This window comes from Dromaius novaehollandiae, chromosome 2 (genome assembly GCF_036370855.1).
Source record: "Dromaius novaehollandiae isolate bDroNov1 chromosome 2, bDroNov1.hap1, whole genome shotgun sequence".
NCBI lineage: Eukaryota > Metazoa > Chordata > Aves > Casuariiformes > Dromaiidae > Dromaius > Dromaius novaehollandiae.
The window spans coordinates 84,042,155-84,069,096 of record NC_088099.1 but is presented as its reverse complement, the minus strand read 5'-3'; the positions used below and the strand labels follow the sequence as shown (position 1 = coordinate 84,069,096).

At 37.5% G+C, this 26,942-nt stretch overlaps 1 protein-coding gene across 1 annotated transcript in view; it reads left to right on the top strand.

The window, feature by feature from the left end:
• The window catches only part of MYO10 (myosin X), a 171,051-nt gene extending 145,719 nt beyond the window's left edge, over positions 1-25,332 (top strand). Inside the window, exons 26-41 of the mRNA XM_026121851.2 lie at positions 553-676; positions 1,938-2,181; positions 4,506-4,601; positions 7,975-8,068; positions 8,848-8,903; positions 11,385-11,527; positions 11,975-12,169; positions 13,291-13,448; positions 14,649-14,772; positions 16,560-16,857; positions 18,261-18,468; positions 19,096-19,232; positions 19,998-20,118; positions 22,606-23,058; positions 23,421-23,612; positions 23,902-25,332. Coding sequence (XP_025977636.2) covers positions 553-676; positions 1,938-2,181; positions 4,506-4,601; positions 7,975-8,068; positions 8,848-8,903; positions 11,385-11,527; positions 11,975-12,169; positions 13,291-13,448; positions 14,649-14,772; positions 16,560-16,857; positions 18,261-18,468; positions 19,096-19,232; positions 19,998-20,118; positions 22,606-23,058; positions 23,421-23,612; positions 23,902-24,012 — 2,754 coding nt within the window. The 3' untranslated portion in view covers positions 24,013-25,332. The remainder of the gene's footprint in view (positions 1-552; positions 677-1,937; positions 2,182-4,505; positions 4,602-7,974; positions 8,069-8,847; positions 8,904-11,384; positions 11,528-11,974; positions 12,170-13,290; positions 13,449-14,648; positions 14,773-16,559; positions 16,858-18,260; positions 18,469-19,095; positions 19,233-19,997; positions 20,119-22,605; positions 23,059-23,420; positions 23,613-23,901) is intronic.
• Positions 25,333-26,942: the final 1,610 nt, after the last annotated feature.

The following is a 26,942-nucleotide window of genomic DNA, read 5'->3' as shown; positions in this document are numbered from 1 at the left end:
TGGTAACACTAAAATCCCTATTACAGTTGAGGTAATGAAATCCAGTGAAAGAACTATCTTGATTTAGCTGTCATGGTCCTTGGGATGAGCTGATGGTTCTTGCCTCTGAGCAATAAATTGTCTTTATTGAGGACTCCTTCGTGTTTCATGGGTGTGTGTGTGGGTGTGTGTGGGTGTGAGAGAGAGAGAGAGAGAGAGAGAGAGAGAGAGAGAGAAATAGAACAGAAACTTAGCTAACCTCTGATTCTTTGGGGTGGGTAACTTCCCTGAGCAGCTACAAAGCTGTCTCACAGATTTGTTATATGAAATTAGGGCTAGTATATAATCAAAGAGGACAGGCTGCAAAATACTGAGCACTCTCAATTTTTAATTTAAACTAATGACTCATTCCACTTACTAAAGCATACTACCCTTAGTAAGGTGAACAAAACACAGCTAGGAATTGTGTTCTTTAGAATGTATCATAAAGTGTTTTGCCTAAATACTTCTAAAATTATTTTCTCTAAATTCTTTCCTGAAAGATCATTTCACCTTTGTTCCTTTCTTCTGTAGTTTGAAGACAGTGAAGAAGATTTTGACTGCAGGTTTGATACAGATGATGAACTTTCCTACCGGAGGGATTCAGTCTATAGTTGTGTCAGCCTGCCCTACTTCCACAGTTTTCTGTACATGAAAGGTACTGGGTGAATCAGAATTGGCTAAAGATACAAAATAGCCAGAAATGTTTAGTACACCTTGCACTCCAATTCCTGTAGAGTTAAGGTATTTTCTGATTTTGAAAGGGCAATAGAAAAGTCTGGAGAGAGCTACTCTAAAATTAAGTTACTTGCAGTGACCTGCATTGGCAGTGTTTTTCTCCTCTGCAAAGAAACAGTAACATTTTTGGTCTGTCTCTGTTTCATATTAGGGCTTTGCAGGCTGATAAACAATGGAGTATCCAGTACAAATACAGCAGAATATCTCCCAAAGTCAAACTGTACCAAATTTTGAGGAAAGTTGCTTCCTGTCTCTAAAAACCTGTAACATAGACAGCATTCTGTATTACGGGCCAGTTTTACTGACCTTGATGGGCTTTCAGCTGGGATCTGAAAGACTGGAAGAGCACTCATATAGCAAAGGGGCACGGAAGTCTCTGAAAGAATATACACAGGTGTTGTCTGGTTACGATTCTCAGTTTTACCTTTGATCAGTAGTAGTAATGTATAATCTAGATGAGTTCTTGTATGCTACCCATCATTGCAGCATAACTTACTTTGATTTTCATGGAATTGGAACAGTGATGAATGGGTGCATAGGTATGTTTGTGTGAAAAATAACATCTGCTGTCTTCACTAGTATGGCTTTTACTCTCTGATAAGGTTAGCAATAAGTTTTGGCAGAATGACTAGAGTAAAATGGTTTGGTTAAGGATTTTATCACTGATGTAACTACAGTACAAGCTGTGTTATCTACCATTGCAAGCCTCACATGAAGTTAAACAGTACAGGCACTTTGGTATGACTCAGTTCACACTAGTATATTTTTTACTCTAAATATAGGTTTTTAGATTTTTTGGCTTTGCGTTTACCTCTTACTAACCATAAGTATTTCAGAACATTAGATGGAGCAAAGGGTTGAACACTTATTAACTCTTCTTAGATTATGATTGAGGTATATTGAAAATAGCGTTGAAGATCTGATTCTTGTTTGCAGTAAGACTATCTTACAATTTAAGAGTCTTTAGATTAAGATTATGGTGGTCTTTAGAGTATATGTGAATATGAGAATAGAAAATATGTGAAAATGAGATCTTTGGTTTCATAGCTTACAGCAGAGACTCAGATTAATTGCAGCATTGTTGATCAGCATCTTCCAGCTTGGTTTGGTAACTGTTTCTGTTTTATAATATAATTGTCTGTCTTAACTGCTTATAAACCAGCCTCTGTCTCTTTTGCCAGGTGGCTTAATAAATACATGGAAGCGACGCTGGTGTGTTCTGAAAGATGAGACCTTCCTGTGGTTTCGTTCTAAGCAGGAAGCACTTAAGCAGGGTTGGCTGCACAAAAAGGGAGGTGGATCATCTACGCTTTCCAGAAGGAACTGGAAGAAACGATGGTTTGTTCTCAGACAGTCCAGGTTGATGTACTTTGAAAATGACAGTGAAGAAAAGCTAAAGGGTGCCATTGATGTCCGAACAGCCAGGTAGGTTTAGATGTGTTTATATGTGTCATAGTTCCTCCTAAATGCTTCTTGGGGCTTAATCTGGTGACATGTTGAGTGCCCTGACTTCAAATTGTATGTGTGCAAGCACGTGCATATGTGCAACAAAGATCCTGAAAGTAAGCATTGTCTTTACTTGGCTCTCTCTTAAGTCCATGGAGTGCCCAACATTAAGCCAGTGCGGAATACTTGGGAAAATTGCAGCTATAATGAACCCATCTATGCTTTCTCCCAGACTAAAGGCCCTACTTAGGCTGTAATGATCCCCAAAGCAATTTGGGGCATGTTGCCAAGTCTGTAGCTATAGGCAAACCTAGAATGGAGAGGGTGGAGTTAGTTGGCCATGTAGGCCATATTTAAGCTAGCGTGGGTCAGAGCTTGTATCTTCTGTATTCATTTATGATTTCGTTACATCTTTGAAGTAGTTGTGGCAGTTTGACAGAAAGATCTTTAAAATGCATATATTCATTTCAAAAATTTAGAATTAGTAAATGTAATTTAACAATTTATGTCTTGCTAGCAAAGTTCCTTATACCTTATAAGTTTCTTGGGGCATGCATCAAAGAAAGAAGTTTTTTAAGAGATAGTACTTTTCCTTTTAAACAGTCAATACATCTTACGAATTTGTGAATTATCTAACAAGAATGAGAGCCTGCTACTGTGGTAGTCTCATTTCTGCATAAAAGTGTACCTAAGCTATCCTTCATGGTTCTGGTAGAGAAAAGTAGGAATGTCTGTAACACTCAATTTCACTCTGCTCCTTGTAAACTGCAACTATCCATTTTATTTTGTTAATTTAAGAGAGTATTTAACCTAAATTAAAAACTTAATTGTTTTTTTTATTTGGAAGTCTTTGGTTGAACCTGATTCAAGCAGAAAATAAATTCAAGCAGTAAATAGTTTTAGTGGGCATCCTGACTTGCTCTTGTAAAAGCAATAGGCAGCTGGCTGTGAAGTAAATTTCTGAATAGAGACTCAAGTTCCTACCGTGAATTTCTTGTTGCAGCTGAATTTGACTGCCTCATTTGACATAGCATTTATTTAGTCCTTTTTCTAATTTATTTAAACCTTCTTTTTTGTTGCCACCATATAGTTTCATTGACTGTAGGCTGAGGATTTTTTTTTGTTGTTGAACTTATCTTTAAAATTGTCACGCAAAGGTTCTTGAACTTAACTTGAACTGTAGGTTCTATCAATGAGTATTTGTGCATCAAATTACTAAAATAAAAGCTACTTGTATTTAAAGAGTTGTATGTTACAAGAAATAAGCAATGGTTTTTCTAGGTAACTTTAGTATTCACTGAGCACATTCCTAACATATGTCTTACATACTTCACCACTATATATTAGGGGCCCTATTCAAATAAAGTAAATCTTGGGCAGCTTCACTTAAAATTCACAACTGGGATGTATGCTGCAGATGCTGTCATTGGGAAGAACGAAGCCAAATTAAATAAAAAGATGTGGAATGATACCTTTTTAACAGCAGATGAAGAAATTTTCCTCATGAGGCTGATAAACAGAGCTCACACACTGTATATAGGAGAGAGATTTATGACGACAGTATAACTGAGAAGGTAGTATAGCTAATTAAGGAGGAAATAATAAGCCTCAAAAAATACGGTAAAGCAGCAGAAAGAAAAACAAGTTGACTTTTTAAGCTTAAGCAAAATCTTAACTTCCACTAGAAACTTCCAAATCTAATGTAATACTTAGGTTACGCCTTAAAAATCTTGTGCTTTGTAGTTCATGATTTTTAATATATCAGTATTTAGATGTGCAAACTGCAAACCAGAAAGGTGTAATTTTTCAGAAGATGAGTGCTTAGCTTCTTCTGAAAATAATATTTTTGAATTGTCTCTATTGATTAGGAACTGCACAGAGTCACTAATAAGGGCTTTGTTGTTTTTGGTTTTATGTTCTTTAAGAGCTTTCCTTTCACCACTCCTAAAATCACTTAGGTATGCAATAAGTTCATAAATGAATCCATTTCTCAGCTCTGCTTATCTTTGTCTCTTTCAAGTTTTGATAATGCTTTTTCTTTAGTTCTTGTTAAAACACTAACAGAATAGTCAACTTTGAATAGTGACATTCATAACAGTTTCCGTATTTGTAATGTATAGGCAGAAAACACTGCAACCACACTTTGGTGAACTGATCACACTGCATCCTGCAAATGAACGTGCTTAATGCTGATTGCTGTCATTTTTAAGTATCAGTGATTTGTGAGCCTCTCAGGGAAATGGCATTTTCAAAATACACTGAAGATCACTAATACTAAGTCTTTGTGTTTGTCTTGCTTTCAGAGAGATTGTTGATAATACAGGCAAAGAAAATGGTATTGATCTACTAATGGGTGATAGGACCTATCATTTGATTGCTGAGTCTCCTGAGGATGCAAGGTATGAAAATAATCAGGCTTTTTTTTTTTTTTTTTTTTTTTTTTTTGCCTGCATGCCATTCTGAGTCATGCTCATCATTTTATTTGCCCATTATCACAAAATACTCAGGTTGAGAAAAATGCTTTGCATTTAACACTGTTTTGAAAGGCCTGCTGAGAAAAGAAACCTGTGGGAAGAGTCAAACTGTCAATGAAGATTTGCCTAGAACTTGGCTGTGTGCACTCTCCCCATTTATTACTAGTAACTATCTGAAATACAGTGTGTCTGAAGAGAGGCAATAATTTGCCTTTGTTGCTTTTCTTGTGCGTTACCATGCCTTTGTTTAGCTGCATAAAAGATTAATTCCATATTTAAGACCCTGTCATCTCTGAAATAAAGTACTATTCTTTAGGCTTGGGATCTGTTTGCCTAAGCAGAGCCTAAAATCTTTTCAGACAAAAGCTGTAATGTGGTCACTGGATTTTAGAGTGAAAGTGTGTTTATGAATGAGAAGAGCATGCAACAGCGTTGCCCTTTTTGCTGACTTAAAAAGGCCTTGCTTTTGTTTCTAAAGGATCCACATCAAACTTTAGGGGGAAATTACAAAGCTGGTGTAGGTAAGGAGCAAGCTTAACTTGTCCGATAGGTTGTAGTATGTCTTTAAAAAAAAGCAAAATAAAACAACCCCTCCACACTACAGTTTCTGTGAGATAATAACGTATTGCCTCTCATTAATAAAATCAAGTACTTAAACAAAGTGAACTCAGTAATCAAATCTTATTACCCTCTGCCTTGCTGCCTCAAGGCCAGATATAGGATGCCTGTGTCAAAATTACCTGAGCTAGTTTTGCTCTGGAGCCTTGAAAGTTGCTTCATATTTTTATTTTTTTAAACAGGTATAATACTTCCCTGTATCACAGGATGCTGGGTATAAATTTAGCAGTGCTTACAATGCAGAATCATTACTCATTTTTAAGCATCCTTAAAATTACACTTGAAATAAGTATGAACTTTCTAGCTTTAAGATTCTTGTGTGATGTGATTAAAAGTGAAGATTCAGTTAAAGTTTTGTCTCTTATGTTAAAATTCTGTACAAGCCCTGATAAAGGTTCCACAGGGACCAATAACAATTTACCAATGTAAAGACTTTTACGTCTGTTGTCATGTATATATCTCCTTTTTTTCCTAAACGTGGAGGAGGAGTACATCAATGTCATTGAGTACAGTACACAAAATATACACAGTTCAGATTAAATTGCTTTTTACTGGTGTATTTCTTTTTTCAGTCATCCTGAAAAACTTTAACGTGTCTGGGTCATGTGTAAGGATTTGCAGATGGGCTTAAGTCAAGGCCTTGTAACTGTTTGGCATTGTTAAAAATGAAGTACAAAATTATTGGACTGTGTTGGTTTGTTCTAGATCTGCTACTGAGGCCATCTAGAATTATTTCCTTTTACAATTACTGAAGTACTCATCTAAAGATGTTTTTCATGGAAGTCTATTTAAAGAAAGAAATGATGTTTTAATGGGCAGCCATTCTTGTGGGTTTACTTCTTTCAATTGCAAGGCTGTCTTTTTCCATATTCCTGGGTTTTAGGACTCAACTAAAAAAAAACAAGGGCAGCCCTGAGAGGGAAGAAAACAAAGGGAGTCTAAAATCTGTCTTTGTCTTCTACAGAGAACCACACTGAATTTTTTTTTCATTGTTTACACGAAGATTACATGAAATTAGGAAAACTCTGTACTGGTTTTTACAAGCCAGTAATAAATTATTAATAACTGTGCATACAGTGATATGAAGTCTTGTTTTGGTTTTTTTGTTTGTTTGTTTTAATAAAAGATTGATTTTTAAATAGATTTGCAGTTCATGATCCCAAAAGGAAAGCTGAATTTAATCTGTGGGAATCTTTTGGTAGTTGAGGTTTAGGTTCTTCAGCTCACTGTTTCCTCTATCTCGATATCCCTCCCTCATTCCGAAGGCTTTTCAGTGACCTTGTCTTATGTCAGTAGTCCTTTCAGCAAAGAAAGTGTCATGCACAACCTGTCTATGGGAATCTCTTGAGTCTTAACCAAAGAGCTTTTCTGAGAGAAAAAAATCAAAACTAAGTATATTCTCATGGTCTTTTCTACTGTCAGACACTCTGAGTCTGTTTTTCTTCACACATAGTGGTATTTCTAATGCAAACATAAGCTGTTAGGAAGGATTTAGGATGATATGGCAGCAGTGGTACTGCTTGACTGACTACACAGGTTTTCTCTAGCTATTTTGACAATCCGGTTTCCAGACATATACAGAGTTACGGCAAGCAGCTGCCTTCTGAATGCAGGAGTTCAGGAGGCAGCAATTTAGTTTCATAGGCATGAATTCTGTGACTATAAGCACTTGCAGAAAAGATAGCTTTATATTTAAAGCGAGTAATTTTACATTTTTCTCACTGGTGGTGGCAGGAACCCTCTGCAGAGAAGTGAGGAGACAATTTTAAAGGCTTGGCTTTTCAGCCTTTTGAAAACTTGGCCCCAGGTAGCTTTCATTAGAATGGCAAATTCATATCTCAAAGAATGGCATTCAGGAACCTGCCAAACAGGCCAAGCTCTGCCCTCAAATTTCAGTGGGATTGCTCAGAGCAGCTGAACCTTATCCTATACAAGTGCCAGGAGGGTAGAGATTTCCCACAGCAGAAGGTGTGGTTGGAATTTAAATCTGCAATTACTACTCAGCACTAGGTGCTGGAATACTAGAAACCTGTCTGCCAGTCTCTCGGTAAAAATGCAAGGCCACTGGAGTGGCACAAATGGACTCCGGTCCTTCCAGCAGCTGGATGTTCCAGTGTTTCATTGCGAACAAAAATTGTAGAGATAGTTGCTTAGGGGTTTTATTCTTTCTCCCCTCTCAGATGGGCTTGTACAGAAGACCTGATGGACTTTGGCAGTCTTTGCAGAAATATCATGGTAGGAAACTATTGCCAGTCACATCATCAGTGAAGCAGAATTTATTGTTTCAGGATTGAGAGTCTCATTAAAGGCTTTGTGTGTAGCTAGTAATGTTGGGGTTTTTTGGATGAAATGTATAGAATGTGTTACAGATACTTCCTAATCATTCAGGTGTTTCAGTGATTACTGCCAGTTTTTTCAAAGATGCCACTTTTTATACAAGATTTTTTTCTTCAGATAGAAGGTTATGACATGAACTTGGAGGGGAGATCTGAGGAGGCTTGTTAGTAGCCAGCATTACTTGAACTGACATGAAGACTTGCTGCTTTTATGCATGTTGACAACAGGGATCTTAAGCAATTTCGAAAACCTGAAGAACCTGCTAGATCTCTGCAGAACAAAGGTGTCAAACGGCTTGTGCACAAGAAACATTTTACTTACACTGCTGCCTTTCTCTCCACAGCCAGTGGTTTAGTGTACTGAGTCAAGTCCATGCGTCCACTGAGCAAGAGATCCGAGAGATGCATGATGAGCAGGCAAATCCACAGAACGCTGTGGTAAGTCTGTATCTGAAGAAGAACTTCTCAGAGCACATATTTTTAGAAAACAATGGACACTGTGGTTACCATTGGACTTGAATATCTTCTGACGGTCAAACCTAGATTTTCTTAAGTGCAATGGTAGCTGTGACACTGACTATAGGCTCCAAGTCCCACGCTTTGTACATACAGAAGAGGAGGGACAGAGTTCTTATTCCCTCTTTCATTCACCTTGACAAAAAGAGTGTGTGTTGGGTTCATTTTTTTCTGGTCCAGTTCTCTGTCAAACCACAGTGTACACTTGAGTTTGTGAAGATACAGTTAATGAGTATATTAAAAACCCAAGAGCAAAAAGTTGAGATTTTTCCAGTCTTGCATTTATCATGTTATACAACATACACTAGGAATAATCTGATAAATGTAAAATCTACTATCAAGCAAAGGGAAATAAAAATTTCTGCTTAATGACTTTGTAACTTTGTTCTGAGAGGATGCTATTTACAATGGGATGGCACTTTCAGGTCAAAACTTCAAGGAGGTTTGGAAGCATAGAAAAACGAGCAATTTTTCAGCTGCCTCCAACTTAACTAAATATAATCTCTTATCGGATCTGTTTATCTGAGTCTTTTACTTCTCCTTTGTGCAACTGTAATGGTTAGGAGAAAGTGATGCCCAAATCTGCAGCTCATTTTGCGTGATCAAAGCTGCTGCTGCTTTCACCAATCTCTGAGTAGTGTACAGTGAGTAATATAATAGTAAATGTCTTCCTCCTTTTCTGGTTTGATATTTGTTTATAGGGTACACTCGATGTAGGACTAATTGATTCTGTCTGTGCTGCTGATAATCCAGATAGGTAAGTCAGAACCATGTCTGGTAACTTCCTTTCTTGTTCTCCTCTCTCTAGCCAAAATCAGATGCTTTATACTTTGGTCTCCATATTCTACTGACCAACCATGCATGAAAATGGTTTGTTATTGCCTCCCTTTTGATAGTACCAAACACCGTGTATTAAAACAGGAGAAGCGGGAACTCTGTATTTTTTCTGTGGGAGCTTCACTAATTTTCCTGACATTGCTCCATATATGCACTGTTCAGCAATTTTGCTACTAAAGTGATCCAAAGGTAGAAGATAAGGATGTCTTTCATTTATACAAGTAATGCTTCTCAAAAGAGAAGCCTATGTTCTATTCCTTTAGCAACATGGTAGGCATAAAAATTCTTCTAACATTTTGCTATTCATCTTGTGCAGGAAGGGTGTATTCTACTAGGATAGTGACTTGGATGAAAATTATTTCCTAGAATAAGAACAGAGTGTGTATGCACACAACAAGACAATGCAGCATCAAAAACGGGGTCATGATATTCTTAGTTCTTGAACTAAGAGATAAAAAGTAACCTGGGTCCAGGCTATGACTCTAGTTATAAGGATGCTGGCTATCAGGAGTTATTTGTATTACAACAGTTCATTCCAGTCTCCTCATTGCAAATGTGTGAAACAACTGGTTTAAAGTAATTGGTTTCCCTTGGTTTACCAAGATCCGGATACTGCAAGTAATTACGATTATAAGCCCAGGCCTTCTAAACAGTACAACATAAAATGTGCAAAGCCTTCAAAATACTAAGTTAGAAAGACTTTTCTCCTGGAAGCATTTTTCACACAGTTTTTTTTTTCTTGTAAATTAGCTAATTAATTCTCCGAGTCTAAGAATGTAAATCAGAGATGGAAGGATTTTCAACTGTAAGCAATTACAAAATGAAGATAATTTGTCTAATATAGGCAATAGAATATTTTTGCCTTGACACATACAGACCCACAATTGCAAGTTCAAAAGACAGAGGTTGAGTTGAGACCCTTTGATTCTGTATTCATAAAAAATCCCAAGAATGGTCTTCCATCATTTTGTTAAACTGGGGAAGAGGAAGGGGAGCCCAGAAGGTTGGATACTTTTGATTATCACCTCTTGTTCGTTAGCTTGTTCAACCTTAGTTTTTACCTTAGCTGTGTTCTTTCTCAATTCTCTTGCTACAACTTATCTATAACATCTCTTTTGGATGCCATATTATCCAGCTTTTTAGAGCATGCTTCACTTAGTTCAGTCTACAGGTCCCTTTTCTTCACCCTGATTTTAAAATATAGTCAACAGAATTCTTTGGTTCACATCTCCACCTGTTTCCATCTCCACTACTCTTCCTGAATAATTAAACACTTTCTCCATTGTGAATGTGACCAAAACTCTGATTACTCCTTACCCTTCTGTGGCAATGATGAGCACAACAGTAAATAAATCTTTTCCTCCCCCTCTATAAAAGGTATCCAAAGGATGCTGCTGCTTTTTATTTCTCCATATTCACATCATTAGAACTTACTTGCATGCTTCTGATCTGTCGCTTGGATTGCTCTAGTCCCCCTCTCCCTGAATGTATTCTAATTTTACCTCCTAATCATTTTATTTCTTGTTCTTTTTTAGCCCATTCTCAATCTGGCTTTTAAATGGCACATACTGTTTTTGGAGACTGGTAACATATTTGGGTCAACATCTCCATCTCCATAAAAATCTTTTTTTGATTGGTTCCAAATTCTACCCAACTACTTTCCTATTACAGCTGTACAATGAAGGCCCTATGAGCTTCTTTTCCACAGAGCAGCCTGGACTGCACTGTTCCCATTTGCTATATCTGATACAGTTCTTAATAAGTTTGTGTGTTGCAGGATGAAAATGCTGATGGTAAAGGGTTAAAGCAAGTGGTTTGTAGACTGAAAAACCCACCCCTCTAATCCAGAGAGCTATCAACACAGTTCACTTGGGCTAGTTCTTCATGCTTCAGTGAATCCTGGTGTAGGACTGGGTGAAAGCCAGACTCTCATTAAAAATAGACTGTAGTGTCTGTGAATTGAGTTGTACTGCATCCAAATAAAAGAATCTGTGTTCATACACTGCTTCATTATGGACCTCTGTAAATTGTAGTTGGTTTTAGCTAATGTAACTACTGAGGTAGACACTTTAAATAGATCTGACCCTGAAATACAGTTCTGATTCATATCCAAAGCTGATTAAAGATTGGAAGTTTTTCTCACCATGATTTTATTTTGAGATAGGACAAACTGCAGTTTAATGTAAACTTTCCCACCATTTGGAGCCCTAGCGTTTTGATGTCTTTTCAAATGCCCAATATTTTTTACATTAGTGGTGTTGAAGTAAATGGTTTAGAGCTAGACAGGATTTGTCTGAATAGAAAATGCAAACAGTGGAGACTCTTTCTGCTTAAAGCAAGTGAGGTAAACAGTACATATTCATATTCTAGAGACTTTTTCAATCTTCATTTGTTTTCACAGACCCAATTCATTTGTGATCATCACTGCTAATCGTGTTCTTCACTGTAATGCTGACACTCCTGAAGAGATGCATCACTGGATAACCCTACTGCAAAGGTCAAAGGGGGACACCAGAGTGGAGGGACAAGAATTCATTGTGAGAGGTAAGAACTGAACAGAAAAATATCAAAGTAAATACGGTCCATTTACCTTGAAAGAGGTTGTTCCCAAATTACAATCTGTGAAACATGCTAGTATAGCATGGCAGATCCTTGCCTTGTACCATGCAGTTTACTCATAAGTAGATACATCTGAAATTATGGTCGTACTGTGCTATGTAAGAAGCCACTGTAATGATCACAAAAGCATTTTTGTAAATGGACAAAAGAATTTTTCTGGGTAAACAATGATGTTGAAAATTTATCATATAGATTTTATGTAGTATTTTAAACATTTCATTTTTTGAGAATTTTACTCAAAGTTGTTTAATATGTGGGCTGAACAATTCACAGCATATTTTTGTTGTAAAAAGTAAACAACCAACTTTTAGCAACTTCATTTTGTCCAACTCTGTAAAATAAAGAAAGTGTGATTCAAATTGTCTTTAACAGGATGGCTACACAAGGAAGTAAAAAACAATCCAAAGATGTCTTCATTAAAACTGAAGAAGCGTTGGTTTGTTTTGACGCACAATTCTTTGGACTACTACAAGAGTTCCGAGAAGAATGCTCTGAAACTGGGTACGCTGGTCTTAAACAGCCTCTGCTCTGTAGTCCCACCTGATGAAAAAATCTTCAAAGAGACAGGTAATTGTGTTTGTTCGACTATGCTTCCAGCTGCCTTCTGTCCTACCTATTTATGTAACAGTGTATAAAGATATTTTAAATGGAGTACTAAGGTGGCAGTTTGAACAAACTTGAACAAATCCTAAGTCACTGAGGCATTATACAGGGACATACTAGGCAAAAGATAGCAGTAATAATGTATACAGTAGTAAAACTTGTTCTCACTGACATTCAGGTTATCTTAGACTGACACTTGTGGTAAGGTAGCTTGAATACTTATGCTTACACATCAAAGGTGTGGGAAAGGCATATGGGTAGCATTCTTTTCATACATAGCTTTGTGCAGAGGTGCTCTGAAGACTAACATTGGTGGAGCAAGTATAAGAAGATCTAGAGTAAGAGTCCAGTTTGTACTAACCTACATACTACATCTGAGTCAGCTCTCCAGTGCATTTTCAAAACTGGTTTTCAATTCCGATGTGTCTATTTGCAAAAGAGCAGTGATGGCTGACCGTCCTGTGTAACCTCATTGGCATCACTGATACTTCAAAGAGGTTTTTGATAATGAAAGATTAAACAGATTTTCTTTAGTTGAAACTGTTTCATAGAAAAGCCTATGCAATGATGTAGAGATAAGATGAACTGAAATGCTCTTCCTGTCATAGTTGCTGCTTCATTTGTGCAAAATTAATGACTTTTTTATAGAACAGGTAGCATGTCCTTTATATCTGTTTGTGTATGTGCTACAGATGCTGTAAGACTTGCATATAACACAAGATTGTCTCATATTGTCCTTTTACCAACAGGACTGGAAAAATAGGGCCTGCAAGCTACACAGAGCTAACAGTATTCCATGGTGGTGTCTTCTGATCGCTTTTACTATGATCACTGGCTAAAATGAAGTGCTTTATGTTGGTGGCTATATTCTGACATTACCCTTCTACATTCACTCTCTCCTTTACAACTGTAGTCTGTTTTAGGATAGTTAATTACTAGTACAACTTCTTAGTTCCTAAAAAACTGCCAGCAGTCCTGGAATTCAGCAGTCAAGGTTTGATGAGACTGCACTTGTTTTTAGCTAGAAGTTGTGGTATTTTTATAGATATACCTTTTATGATAAATAATTTTTACTGTTGTGCTAGGCTACTGGAATGTAACTGTATACGGACGCAAACACTGTTACCGTCTCTATACAAAATTGCTTAATGAGGCTACCCGTTGGTCAAGTGCCATCCAGAATGTGACTGACACAAAAGCACCAATTGATACACCAACCCAGCAACTTATTCAGGATATTAAGGTAGGAACAAACCAGAGGTGGGTGGGAAAGAAGGGTTATTTAGATACTTGAAATCAGTCTTTTTTTAATGTTCCCTTTGCAAAGCAGATGATGTGAGTTTTAATCACACAGTGACGTGGACTGAAATTGCAGAACCTGAATGGAGCCATCCACCAGCTAAAGGAATTTCTAAGAACAAAATATGAAGTGTAACTTGAAGGGAAAGAAGGATAATTTTTTTCCTTGAAAACAGTAATAAGTTTTACTGCTTTACCGGTTTGTGTAATTTAACAGATGCTGCTATACCAGGCAGTAGAGTGCACTGTGGAGATTCGCGGGTTAGCAGACCTGATTGGCTATGTCCACAGTAAGCAGGGTGCCAGGATGTGGACTAGCCAGGTCCTGTGATGTTTTTTCACTGTGCTTCATATCTTCTTCTAGAATAGTGTGGCCTAAGCATTTCATGCCTCTGAGTGGTGGCAAACATATCCAATTAATGCTTACTGCTTTATGGTCCTGTTGGAGATACTGTGTGCACAGCCAACCAGGTCTTTCTGAAGATTTCTGCTAGTCTCCCTTCAGGATGATGATTCTCAGGAGAGAACAGAAAGTGGGGAAGGGGCAAAATCAGCTACGAAGCTTTTTCCATAGTGGGTCCTCCCTCTTCCCCATGGAAAAGACATATCAAATCCTACATTTCAAGAATATGAAGACTGTTCTTTAGTACCGTAGAAAATGTAGGGAAGCTCAGAAGTGACAGAAGACAGTCCTCACACATCTGTCAAACTTCAACTAAGAACAGTGTTCAGATATCAGAGGCAGAACGGGTGCATCAGGTTTGCAGCAGCTATTTTTCTGGACTATTTCATTATGGTAGTTCCTTTAGACTGCAACTGAAAAGGGCGATTAGTTATGCTGGAGAAACATTTTTAAAGAAAACTTAAAGGCAGATGTCTTGATATAATTCCAGTTATGAAAGACTGGAATAAAAACAATTGCAGAATGAAAACACATTTCAAAAAGTTTTATGAAACTGCATTTTTGTGCCCTGCAGTTCTGCTGTGTTTTTTTACAGTACAGATAAGGTAAGCTTATGCAAGGCCTGAAGTCAGCAGCCACTGAGCATTAATGACTGATTTTTCTACAGCCAATTACAGGCACTAAGTATTGTATTACTGTTAATGCTGGGTCCCAAATTAAGTTTTTTTCTTACCCCAACAGGAAAACTGCCTAAATGCTGAGGTGGTTGAACAAATTTATAAGCGAAACCCTATTCTCCGTTACACTCATCATCCATTGCACTCGCCATTACTGCCACTGCCATATGGGGACATCAATCTAAACTGTAAGTTTTTCAGTTATAAAAACCAAACATTTTTCCTATGATAGACTGAACTGTAGGACAGGAGTTTTCAGTCCATGTGCTACGGTGTAGTACCAGTAGGCAAAATATACAATCTTATAGTATGAATAAACAAGTCTCACTGTTCTCTTATGTAAAGGTAGAAAACAGCAGTTTGTCTGGCATGGAACTGTAGGCTGCTGCTGCTTCTATATGGGTGGTAAGGAAAGGAAGGCAGCTATTGCTGCTGTGATACAAGTTTGTAACCCTCATCCCCAACACAGTTAAGCAAACCAAGTTTGAGAAGCCTGAAATAAGCAACAAAACCCAGTTCAGTCAGTCTCCTTGAACAATGTGTTCCCCTTCTCAAACCATTGTTGCTTCCTACCCCATCAGGGGAGCTGCAGCTGCCAGAACTTCCAGTCCACAATTGTAAGTTTCATCATATGTGGTAGGAAGCATTATATATATAAAAAAAAGATTTAAGTAGACATGATTTGAAAAAGTAATGATGCATTACTCCTGAAACAGGTGTAGTAGTGATTGAGCCAAGGATGTTAAAAGGCACTAAGTTAGAAGTGTGTCCTGAACCAATGGTTCAGAGCTGGTTGTGAATTTGGTGTCCTTAAATTAATGTGCTCATGTTATTTTGAAACTGCTTACTAAACAAGACATGATTCAGATCAAAAGTCTCATCCTTGGGAGGGCAGTGGGAAGTCATGGATGATTAAAAGCTAAGATACTTTGGGTAAGACTTCCTAATAACTCAAATGATACCCTGCTACTAACAGGACAAGAGAAAGCAAAATGCTAGAAGAAAACTTTTCCTTCTCTTCCCCAACCTCCTCCTGTGCAGTGGCAAGACACAGTTCTAATCTCTTCATTACTTGAGCTGCTTGTTCCATGCACGAGTGCAGCACAGGTGCTCTGTATGCCCCATGGACAGAAAAGGCTAATTCTCTCTGAGGCAGAAGTCTTGCCAAAGTCTTCCCATATGAAATGTTGCTCCACAGAAGGGCTGATGCTAGACTATTGCCTTGAGTTGCAGTTGAACTCCAGTTATTTTTGGTAACCTTATAATGTCAGGTTAGAAACTTTTTATTCATAATATGATACGTATATATGGTTTTGTACTTTGATGGGTAGTAGGTCTAATTGATTCAGACATCAGAGCAATCCCTTCCATCCCTTGAACCTCAGCACTGCATGGTGCTTCCTAGTAGATTGTGAAAGTCATTAGCCCACACTGAACAAACTGTGGTGCAAAAAATAATGACCTGCTTGTCCTGCACTTAAAAAGCAAGTTGCAGTTATCATGACAATGATTTAGTTTAGTAGCATTGTTTGGGTTTAAACAAAATGCTCCTGCCGTAGAAAAAACAGATGTCTTGCATCTTCATCACTTTCCATAACACAATCAGGCTTTATCTCACTTATGACATTATCAGCTTTTCACTTTCTTGTAACAGTGAAAAAGTGATAGACACTTCAACAGTGTAGATCACTGGAAGGAAGTTTTTCCATCAAAAAACTCTGATCAAGTAAGATATACGTTTTAAATTGTGTTGTCAGAAACTTCAAAATGAGATTTCATCAAATTCAGAACAAATCCTAACAGCAAAATAGCTCATAAAACAAGTTTGTCTCATAGATATAAAATGGAAAAGATCCATCTACTATCCTGCATAAGAAGGGTCACAGAATTTCACTACGCAATTTCTATGTTAAACCTGAGTTAGTGCTTTGTCTTCCATATCTCAGTCTAAACACCCGTCTTTTCTCTTTTGTAGTACTGAAAGACAAGGGCTACACAACTCTGCAGGATGAAGCCATCAAGATATTCAATTCTTTACAGCAGCTAGAGTCTATGTCTGACCCCATCCCTATAATTCAAGGTATCCTCCAAACCGGGCATGATTTACGACCTCTTCGAGATGAGCTCTACTGTCAGCTCATCAAGCAGACCAATAAAGTACCTAACCCTGGAAGCATGGGGAACCTGTATAGTTGGCAGATACTCACCTGCATGAGTTGCACATTTCTGCCCAGTCGCAGCATCCTCAAATACCTCAAGTTCCATCTCAAAAGGTGAGAAGCTTTAAACTGCTCAAGCAAGACAAAAAGCTCCTTCACTCATTGCTTCCCTCTTCCCCTTCCATTTAAGAGTGTTTACATGTCGTGAGGTGAGACTTGAAGATGCATTCTACTTAGTTAACTGATTATGCCAAACGATGGACCAAAAAAAAAGTTGTAAGAAAGCAGTGTATGAGTTGATCTAGGTGGAACTATTTTCAGTTGAAGAATCAAGCAAAGTCCCACTAAACTGAATGCATTGTTTAATGTTGACAAAAGTGTAGCTTTCTGTAACTGTATAAAGTTGCTTAAATGACTTACAGCCAGTACACACAGGTCCTACTCCTAACTGTCCAAACTAACTTGTTAAAAATTCTTCATCCTGTTTACTTTAGTTTCATGAAGTATGTATCATGCACATAAAAGAACACAATGATGTTTATATTTAAGGTAAAAATGTCTGCTTGTAAATCTAATTTTAATACATAAATGACCGTTAAAAAAAAAAAAACAAACTCATTTGTGATAGCTGAGCATTAACTAGAATGTGGAGTTCCTCTTGTTCTAATGCATCAGAAGAATGCAAAGTGTGTGTCATTAGAAAAGTTAGTCCACTAAAAACAAAGTGTTCTCAATAATTCAAAAGTCATGTCTGTATTTGTGCTAGTACACAGACTTGGTAAGTCACTTTACTAAATCTAAACTATTTTATAAATATTTGTAAAATGCTTGTATTGAAGCTATACCTTTCAACCAAAATAAATTTAGTGAAAAACATCAATCGCTTAGTATCCAAGTGTGTAAAATTAAAACAATCTAACATTGATTCACTTTCTCAATTTAATTCGGTCCATAACACAGCCTCCGAGTTAAGAAAATTGCAATAATTAGAGTTGAGTTCATTAAAGCTGTTACTGAATACTCCTAAGAGGTAACTGCTGAACAGTATGGCCCAGAGAGAATCTGCAAGAAAATCAGGAATAGAAATCAAGCATCCTAAGTCACACTAGTGCAAAAGTGAGTAGTCAAAAATCTGTTTCATTGCTTAGTTTCTGTATTACCTCAATGCAGTTTTGTCTTCATTCAACAATTACTGAAAAAAAGGAGAGTTAATTACAGTAACATTATTATGGTTATCTTGCTGTCAAATCTGAATCATTACAAGGTTCCTATAGTTGATGCTATGAGCTTTTGCTTTCTATTAGGTTTGTAGAACTAAATGATTAACGTATGTGTTATCCCACAGTAAAATACACATCAGGACACTTTCCTTGACAGCGAAGATTAACCTTTGTGCCAATTACATAGCATACTGGATACAGAAATACCTTATCACTTTAAGGAAAAGCCCATTCTCAAATAAATAAATTTTCCATTTCACAGACTGGCAACTTAAAGTAATAATATTTGTCTCACAGGGTTCGTGACCAGTTTCCAGGAACTGAAATGGAGAAATACGCACTTTTTACTTATGAATCTCTCAAAAAAACCAAATGCAGAGAGTTTGTGCCATCACGGGATGAAATAGAAGCTCTGATCAGCAGACAGGAAATGACGTCTACAGTTTATTGTCATGGTGGTGGCTCCTGTAAGATTACAATCAACTCGCACACTACAGCTGGAGAGGTAAGAAGTGGTGACAAAACAGCTTTGGCACAAAATCAGTTGGTGTTTCTCTTTATGTGACAGATGCAGACAGTAGTAGTGTTACACTCTGGAAACACTGAGGATTTCTGGCTACCAGTTGAGGTTCAGCTGAGAGATCACCACCTCTCCATTCAGTGGAGGGGAGGCTTACAGACCTTCCCTTCCCCAATGATCTAGAGAAATCCCTGCTGAGAACTGTCTTTACACTGCAGAGGATTACCCAACTCTAGTCCTCTCTTACAGCAAAAATTACTGGAAAGACTGAGCAACGCAATAGCAGCAGTGCTGAAAGAATTTCAGTACATACTGGTGTGTATGAGAGCCAAGTTGCTTCCTAAAACTAGAGGACTAGCTGAGTCGATCAAATACAGGGATTATATCTGGCCAAGTGGTAGCACATATATATATTCTAAGAGAATCAGTAGTATTTAGGATAAAAATTAAACCTGTATTTGAGAACAATGAATAGAGCTGATAAGAACATCTTAGCAACATTTTTTATCCTAATGTAAAATCTAGTCTTTAATTTTCTCCCCAATACATGTCTTAACTCTGTGATACTACCTTTTTATGCTATGGGTTTGTTCATGTGCTGTTTTTCATTAGGTAGTTGAAAAGTTAATTCGTGGCTTGGCCATGGAGGATAGCAGAAATATGTTTGCTTTGTTTGAATACAATGGAACTACTGATAAAGCAATTGAAAGCAGAACCATTGTGGCTGATGTCTTGGCAAAGTTTGAAAAGTGAGTGTGCCTCTCTCTCTCTCTTTCCTCTAACAAGTAGCAACTAAATACATTTCCAATGTCAATAATGCTGAATTTTCTCTTTCTATGCCTTTTTTGTTTGCTGAATGACAACACATGGCCATTTCTGGAAAAAAGCATCTTTTTTTTTTTTTTTTTTCTTAAAGGAATTAATGAGCTGCGTATTCACTAGGGTTTGATATTCCTCAGTCTCGATACCAGCAGGGTCATATTTCTCATCACTTTTTCCACATTTTGTTTACTACTACAATTTTTTCCACCCTTATTAGCACTGTGGCTGTCCCACTGCCAGGAGAACTGAACTCTTGGCAGTCATTGCCCTTCTGACTACCTATTGCATAACTTCATATGGACTTCACGTGGAAGTCACCACAGTACAGCTCAGAACATTTCTCTTACCAGTGGAATTGAAACCATCCATAGCACTGCAGTAAAAAAATGTAATACAAGCCTAAATACCTGGTTGTCATCATTATGTTATACGCATGGCAATCAGCCTCCTTTATCCAAATAATGGAAAAACAACATCTAAAATGCTGTGAAAGAACATTTTTTAACAGAACTTAAAATAAATGTTGCCTTTATCAACACCTGTCCTGTCACCAATATCAGATTTATACCTGTTGTAAAAAAGAAAAAAACAGCCAAGGCTGTGCTTAGATTCTTCAGCTGTCATTTTAGAAAGGCTTTTGATTACATAGACCTGATCTCTCTCTCTCCCTCTCTCTCTCCACAAACATGTAGGCTTGCTGCTTCTGCTGAGGCTGGGGAGATGCACTGGAAGTTTTATTTCAAGCTCTACTGTTTCCTGGACACACAAAACGTCCCAAAAGACAGTGTGGAATTTGCCTTTATGTTTGAGCAGGTAAAAATCAAGATTTTGTTGTGAAGAATTTTTAAGAAGAGGGAGAAAGCAAGAGATTTAGGCAACACAGGAAGAGTTTTGGTTGTTTTTAACTAAACGTACTGCTCAGGTAGCAAAAGCAAAGAAAGCAGTTTACTGGTCAAAACAGGATTATCCTGAGATAAGTGAAGTGAATGTGATTTAGTGTTCTGACCCTTCTGCTTGTGCATTACAGTACCTTTTTTACTTGTGAATTGCTTTATGTATTGCAGTGAGAGACAGGCTAACCAGATCGAAGCTCAATCAGTTATATCTGAAATGAAAGCAAGTAATAATACCTGCTTCTAATTTTGCTCTTATGAATCCATTTACTTAAGAAAGTGCAAGAAATAAAGTAAAAATACTTAATTACCAAACAAACTATTAGAGACCATATTGGCGACTGTACACAACTAATGAGACAGTGGCTTTTCTGTTTTCAAAAATTGGTTATGATTTCATAGGCACTATAATAAAACAAAGCAGTCAGGTCTGAGCAGTAACCACAGGATAGCTATGATAAGCCAAAATCCAGTTAATGAATGTGCTGAGCTCAGAATTAGCCCATAGTGCAAAACATAAAAGTAAAACAGATTATAGTGAAAATTAAATGCCTTAGCAGTTGGATTTCTATTATAAGAAGAGCTGTAGTTACAGAAATTTTCACTGATGGCATTTAACTGTAGATTGACTGCTTTCTTTTCTACTATATTGCAAATGGCTAAGAAAACTTCCAGTGGACAGCCTCTTTCAAGTGCCCACTAGAGACAGTTGAAGATTGCTATGTAAGGTTAAGCAAACCCGATATAATCAGGGACTGACATATATATCATTTTTTTGTATGAATGAAGCCTTCTTCCCCTTCTGCAGGATCAGAAACATCCTGGTTGTAATAGAGTATTGCTTCCTTGTTTTCAGTTTAAGACTTAAGGCAGCATATTACAGCACGAGTCTACCAAAGTCTCCTTCCCAAGCCCACTACTGTAGCTCAACCCATAACTGCATATTACTGGCTAAACGATCTGGGCAATAAACTGCCTTGGTTGGGCTTAGAAGTGTTGCCAGCTTGAGGTCATGTTTTTTTACGTATTGAAGAGTCAGGCAGCTAATGCCTCTGTTTTGGAATGAAGTTTAAACAGTAAGAAGGAAACTGATAACAGCTCTGCATCAGTAATTTTACATTTTATTGGTTTAAATGGCAGATTTATGTAGTTTGCAATATGAACTACTGAAACAAGCACATTCGCTAAAGCAGACTGCTTTTCATACAGCAGTCTATGCTGACTGGAGGTTAGCCAAATGTTTTACATCATGCCAAGACCAATAGTATTTCAGTTAGAAAACATGGCACATTCAATCATTAAGATTACTATCTCAGCACTATCTTAAGGAGGTAATTAATTACATTCTAACATCAGTTGTTCTGTTCTTTTTCTTTTTTTTTTTAAACTGGCTGGTTTTGCTGTTAGTCATTGATTCTTTTTCAGCAGATAAATTCAGAGTTCCCTTGCGTCTTCCAGTTTTAGTTCTATTTTAAAATCTGAATTGATTCATAAGATGCTGATTAAAAATATTTTAATTCCTCTTCCTTATTAAAATCTTGTCTTTCCATTTCTACAATACAGCTCGCTCTTCTGCATGTGTACAGTCCCAGTTAAACTGTCTTGCATGTCTACAGGCAGATTCTGCTCCGTCTTAACCATATGCCTAGATGAACTTGCTCTTACTTTGATGTGAATTATCTCTATGCTTTTACTAAAGAGCTTGCAGTTCCTGCATCTCCAGACATGAGGCATGTTTGTTTCTGTATTAGTTTCATATGAAAAAAATCCTAGATGCTGCACATTTCCAATGGTTTGAATGGGTGTACAAAGAATGAACTAGGATTTGAAGGAGTCGTCTTAGTTCAGAATCAGATCCCTGGTGCTCCGGACAGCTATGCCATATAAACATTTTATTATTTTTATCTAGATCCCTCTTTAAGAGTTAGTGTTTTCCCTCAATGAGGTTTATTATGAAGCTGTCCTAGGGCTTTGCTCATTTGGCTAGCAACTTAAGTTTTCACAGCCAGATTATTAATAGCAATAAGTAAGTCTAGATATCCATTTCTTCCTAATGTCCTTTAACACAGATCTTAAACCTTCCCATCAGGTGTTTTAGATCCTCATTTTCTTCCCTTTACATTTTCTTTTCCTTCTTAATAACCCAGTTCGTTCTTATATAGTCCAGTTCTCTAGGAGCTGTACTAGTAGCAGTAATTCTCCTTTAGCAAGTTCCTCACTTGCTTTGCAGTTCTTGTAGAAAGCCGTGTTTTACCAACTCTAACAAATTTACCATACTTGGTTTATTTAGTGGATCATTTATTTCAAATCATCGGTTTGTGCGGCAGTTGATCTACTTCCCATTTCTATTCCTGTCCTTTCAAAGACTGAGTTTATACATAAAAAGCTACATTTTTCCCCTCTCTAGGCTCATGAAGCAGTGATTAGAGGACACTATCCTGCTCCAGAAGAAACCCTCCAGGTCCTTGCAGCTTTGCGTCTTCAGTACCTTCAGGGAGATTACACTCTGCATACCACCATACCAGAAATGGAGGAAGTCTATCCCTTGCAAAAGCTGAAATCTCGGATTACACAGTCCACCAAAGCCTTTACTGCAACAGAGAAGGCTGAGAAGAAACGAGCCAGTTTTCTCGAAGGAACTCTGCGGAGGAGTTTCCGCAGTGGCTCTATCAGCAAACAGAAGGTTGAGGAGGATCAGATGTTAGACATGTGGGTCAAAGAGGAAGTCTCTGCTTCCAGGACTAGTATTATTGACAAATGGAAAAAACTGCAGAGAATGAACCAGGAGCAGGCTATGGCAAAATATATGGCTTTGATTAAGGAATGGCCGGGCTACGGGTCAACGTTGTTTGACGTAGAGGTAAGACTTCCTCAACACTCACAACATAGTTTATACTGCTATAGTTGATGGTTAAATTACAGAGTAGTTTTCTAAATACTGTATCACAATGCTCAGAGAGCTGACATAATTAAATACTACATACTAAAACATACTCCAGTTAGCATACACTGTAGCCATTTAACCCCATAAAATTCAGAGGAACTGAATGCTGGCCTTGTAAGTTGCATACAAGTTTAAGAGAGGTGTAAAGGCTATGTTCAAAGATGGACAAGCAACCTGCACTTTTTTCTTTTTAAATCAGTACAGAAAAGGACTTTAACAGTAAGTGTCATGCAACTCACCCAGTTCCATTTGTTGTTAATTCACATTCTTTTCTTTAGTGTAAAGAAGGGGGCTTTCCACAAGAGCTGTGGCTTGGAGTCAGCGCTGATGCAGTCTCTGTCTATAAGCGCGGGGAAGGAAGACCTTTAGAAGTGTTTCAGTATGAACATATCTTGTCTTTTGGTGCACCGCTTGCCAACACCTACAAGATTGTGGTAGATGAGAGAGAACTGCTTTTTGAGACTAGCGAGGTAAGAGAAAGAAGGAATTCTGTTAATACTATTGTCTTTCTGTGCTGATGGCAAGGCTACCTTTTAATTAAAGTAATAGTTGCAAATTTTACAAACTTAGGCGTCTTAAGACCCCTGCAAAGCTAAAGCAAAGTAGTAGTGAGATGGACAGAAGTTTTGAGTTGTTGCATTTGTTGAACAGCAAGGGCTTTTGTTGAAAGCTCAACAGTTTTATACTGTTGTGTAAAGAAATTCATTCACATACTGTTACCTTACTAAGGACTCTGGGCTCTTTGTACTCTTTTTCCAGGTGGTTGACATTGCAAAGCTGATGAAAGCCTATATCAGTATGATTGTGAAAAAGCGCTACAGCACCTCTCGATCAGTGAGTAGTCATGGAAGTCAAGGCAGCTCCAGGTGAAAACGAAACGAGTTCCACTGTGCTCTAAACAGAACTTATCATTGCTTGGCCTCAGAATGACTTGATGATACTGATCACATTAGTTAACAAGCTAACCAAGAACCAGAATTTCCAAGGAAAATACTTTCAAACTTTGTTTTAAAAAGACGACAGGGTGGGGGGGTGGGAAGGAAATCAGCTGGAATAGTCACATACTAGAACTGCTGGCTCATTCAAAAATTCCAAAGCATTATTATCTTCAGATTATGCAACGAATGCCTTAAGACTTGACCCACTGCAATACAAGCAGTAAAAGTGCCTTACAACATTAAAACCAACTTGTATTAACCTAAAATTGCTGATAAAAAAAAAATCAAGATTTTTTTTTTTTCCCAATCAAAACACTGAAAACACAGTTCATCCATTCTGCACTAACCTACTGGCCTGCATACATGTGGGAAGGGGGGAGGGAAGAAGAGGGAGGTATATTTTTGGGGAGCTGCTGGCAGCCTTCCTTACAGATGCCAACATTTTTTTTCCCCTTGCTTCCATGGATATGCACATTGCGCATGCATATTTGAGCTGACAGGAAAATTTGACTAATTTTATTCTGTATTTCACAAATCTTTTGAAGCAAAGGGAATAAGTATGTGCAATGGTGTAAACAGTCTTTCTGTACATTTTAATAGTTCAGAGGTATAGTTGTTACAATTGTATGGTTACTTTATAAGCAGTTTTATTAACAAGTAAATTCTGAAATTTTCATACACTGATTTACTATTGCAAATATGTATTACCATATATGTAGCAGAAGTCTGCATTCTGTACCTGCTGTATTATAAAGAGAGATGTAGCTGAGGATATTTATAGACTACCCTAATATGCAAATGCAATTATCAGTTCAATATTCCATAATGTCAGCTTAAGTTTTTAATATTAAAAATTTTCTTTTAAAAAGACACTATTCTTTTAGAATTCTAGCTGGACTCTCCAACCCAAACTGCCTGGAAAAGGTCAGAGCCCTCCAGAGTTTACTAGAGAATGCAGTTATACAGTCAAACTGCTTTATTAAAGAGCTCTCTTTTACCTGGTTGCCTAATGAAGGTTCTTGACACCTGTAAATAACTTGGGGGATATCAGCTAGTAATAAGCTGATTTTGGACTTTGGTTTTTGTACAGAAATACTATAAGATAAAGCAAAACTTCCATCAAAGGTATTTTTTTGTCCAAAGGAAAGAAAACCCACAAACCCAAAAACCTTACTGTTATTAAAAAGCTAAGCCTTTAAGGAATCATGCCTACTTATGCAAAGTCCAGCAATAAAGAAAATATCATATATAATATGATTTGTTTCCCATTTATATACTGGCTCGGACTTCCAGCACAGCCCTAATACCTTCTGACTTCTCAGGAGCCAAGACAGGAACACAGTGTAAGCTGTATATGCTTTTGCTTGGAAGGGTGCATGTGCTTTATGTAGTAATGGGGAAGTTTCCATCTGCAATCAGAATTATCTACTTGATAATGTGATGCGTGTCAACACCACCAAAACACTGGAAGGGAAGAATTGCTCAGTCCCCACAAGCAACATGTAAGTAAAGCTTTTGCTATTTGTGCAGCCCTGATTTAAGATAGTCTTTACTAGCCATACGCAGCATATGCTGCCCTCATAAAGCGCACATAGCCTTCCTAGGCTACAACACTTGCGATGAATAATCCTCCTGGCAAATACATTTATTCAGTCTGTGAAGCTGCACCTCAGTCCCTAAGGCTTGCTAAAGAATGATGTTACTAATTTTTTTCCACATTTCATGTTTCTCCCTCCTCTCTGAAGGAGAACTTCTTCAAGGAAAAAAAGGATATAGAACTACATTGTTTCTGTAACTCCAGTATACATTATATACACATACAGTATCTGTGACCATAACCACTCTGATTTTTTCCATATATAAATTGTTTAGAAAGAATTTGATTGCTTTTAGCAAGGCATCCTTGGAATGACACTACATACACATTCAAGTCAATAGAGCAAAGCTGAGTTTTGTCTAAGTGCTGTTCATAAACATGCTCAGAAAGTGCTGTTCATAAACACGCTCAGAGAAGTCCCTGACATGAAGTCATCATTAATTGGTCAAAAAACCAGGAATATAAGGTGACAGTCTTGTTCAAGGTCACACCCTCCAAAGTTGAAGCCACATCTCCAGTCCCATTTCATTTACCTCCTAATTAACTTGTGAATGCTACCAACTGTTGGGAGGTATGTTCACTCTTAGATATAATGACAAGCTATTCTGTGCACTCACTAAGAGTTTCTCTTTATCCACACCAATTCTGCCAATGTGCCACACACCTCATTTCAATTACTGCTGTTGAGGTTAAATAAAAGCTTTCAGAATTGTTGATACTCACAAGGAAGAATGTACAATCACAATTAATATTGCCTGTAACACGTAAACCTGGGTTTGGACATGAGAACAGTGTCCCTAAAACTATAAAATATTTAAACACTGATTTAGAAGATGATCTATTCTTGCAGTTTTGGGGGGTTTCAGTAATAGGTTTATTCCAGTAATACAAGACATTTCTTGTTAGAGCTAGAAATCATCTCCTGCATGTGAGCTTTTCGGTCACAGTAGCAGTCAAGGTTATCTGAAGAGAGAAGAGGAGTGTTCCTTACAAATCAGAACACATTTTTGCTGTTAGTCTAGGTTTGAAATAAAGACATGTGTTTTCAGTAAAACAAAGAATGCTGCAGAAGCTTACCATTGCTTACAATGGAGTAGATCTATACTTCTGGACAGGTTAGAGGATTGATACACTTTCTGCTGTCTTAGTATGTTTGGGTCTACAGAACTAAGCATGTGTGTCTGCCTTTAAAGAACTTCAGACTTCAGGTCAGATTCAGTTAAATTTTCTCCTGTAAAGTGCCACCAGAAAACAGAGACACTTAA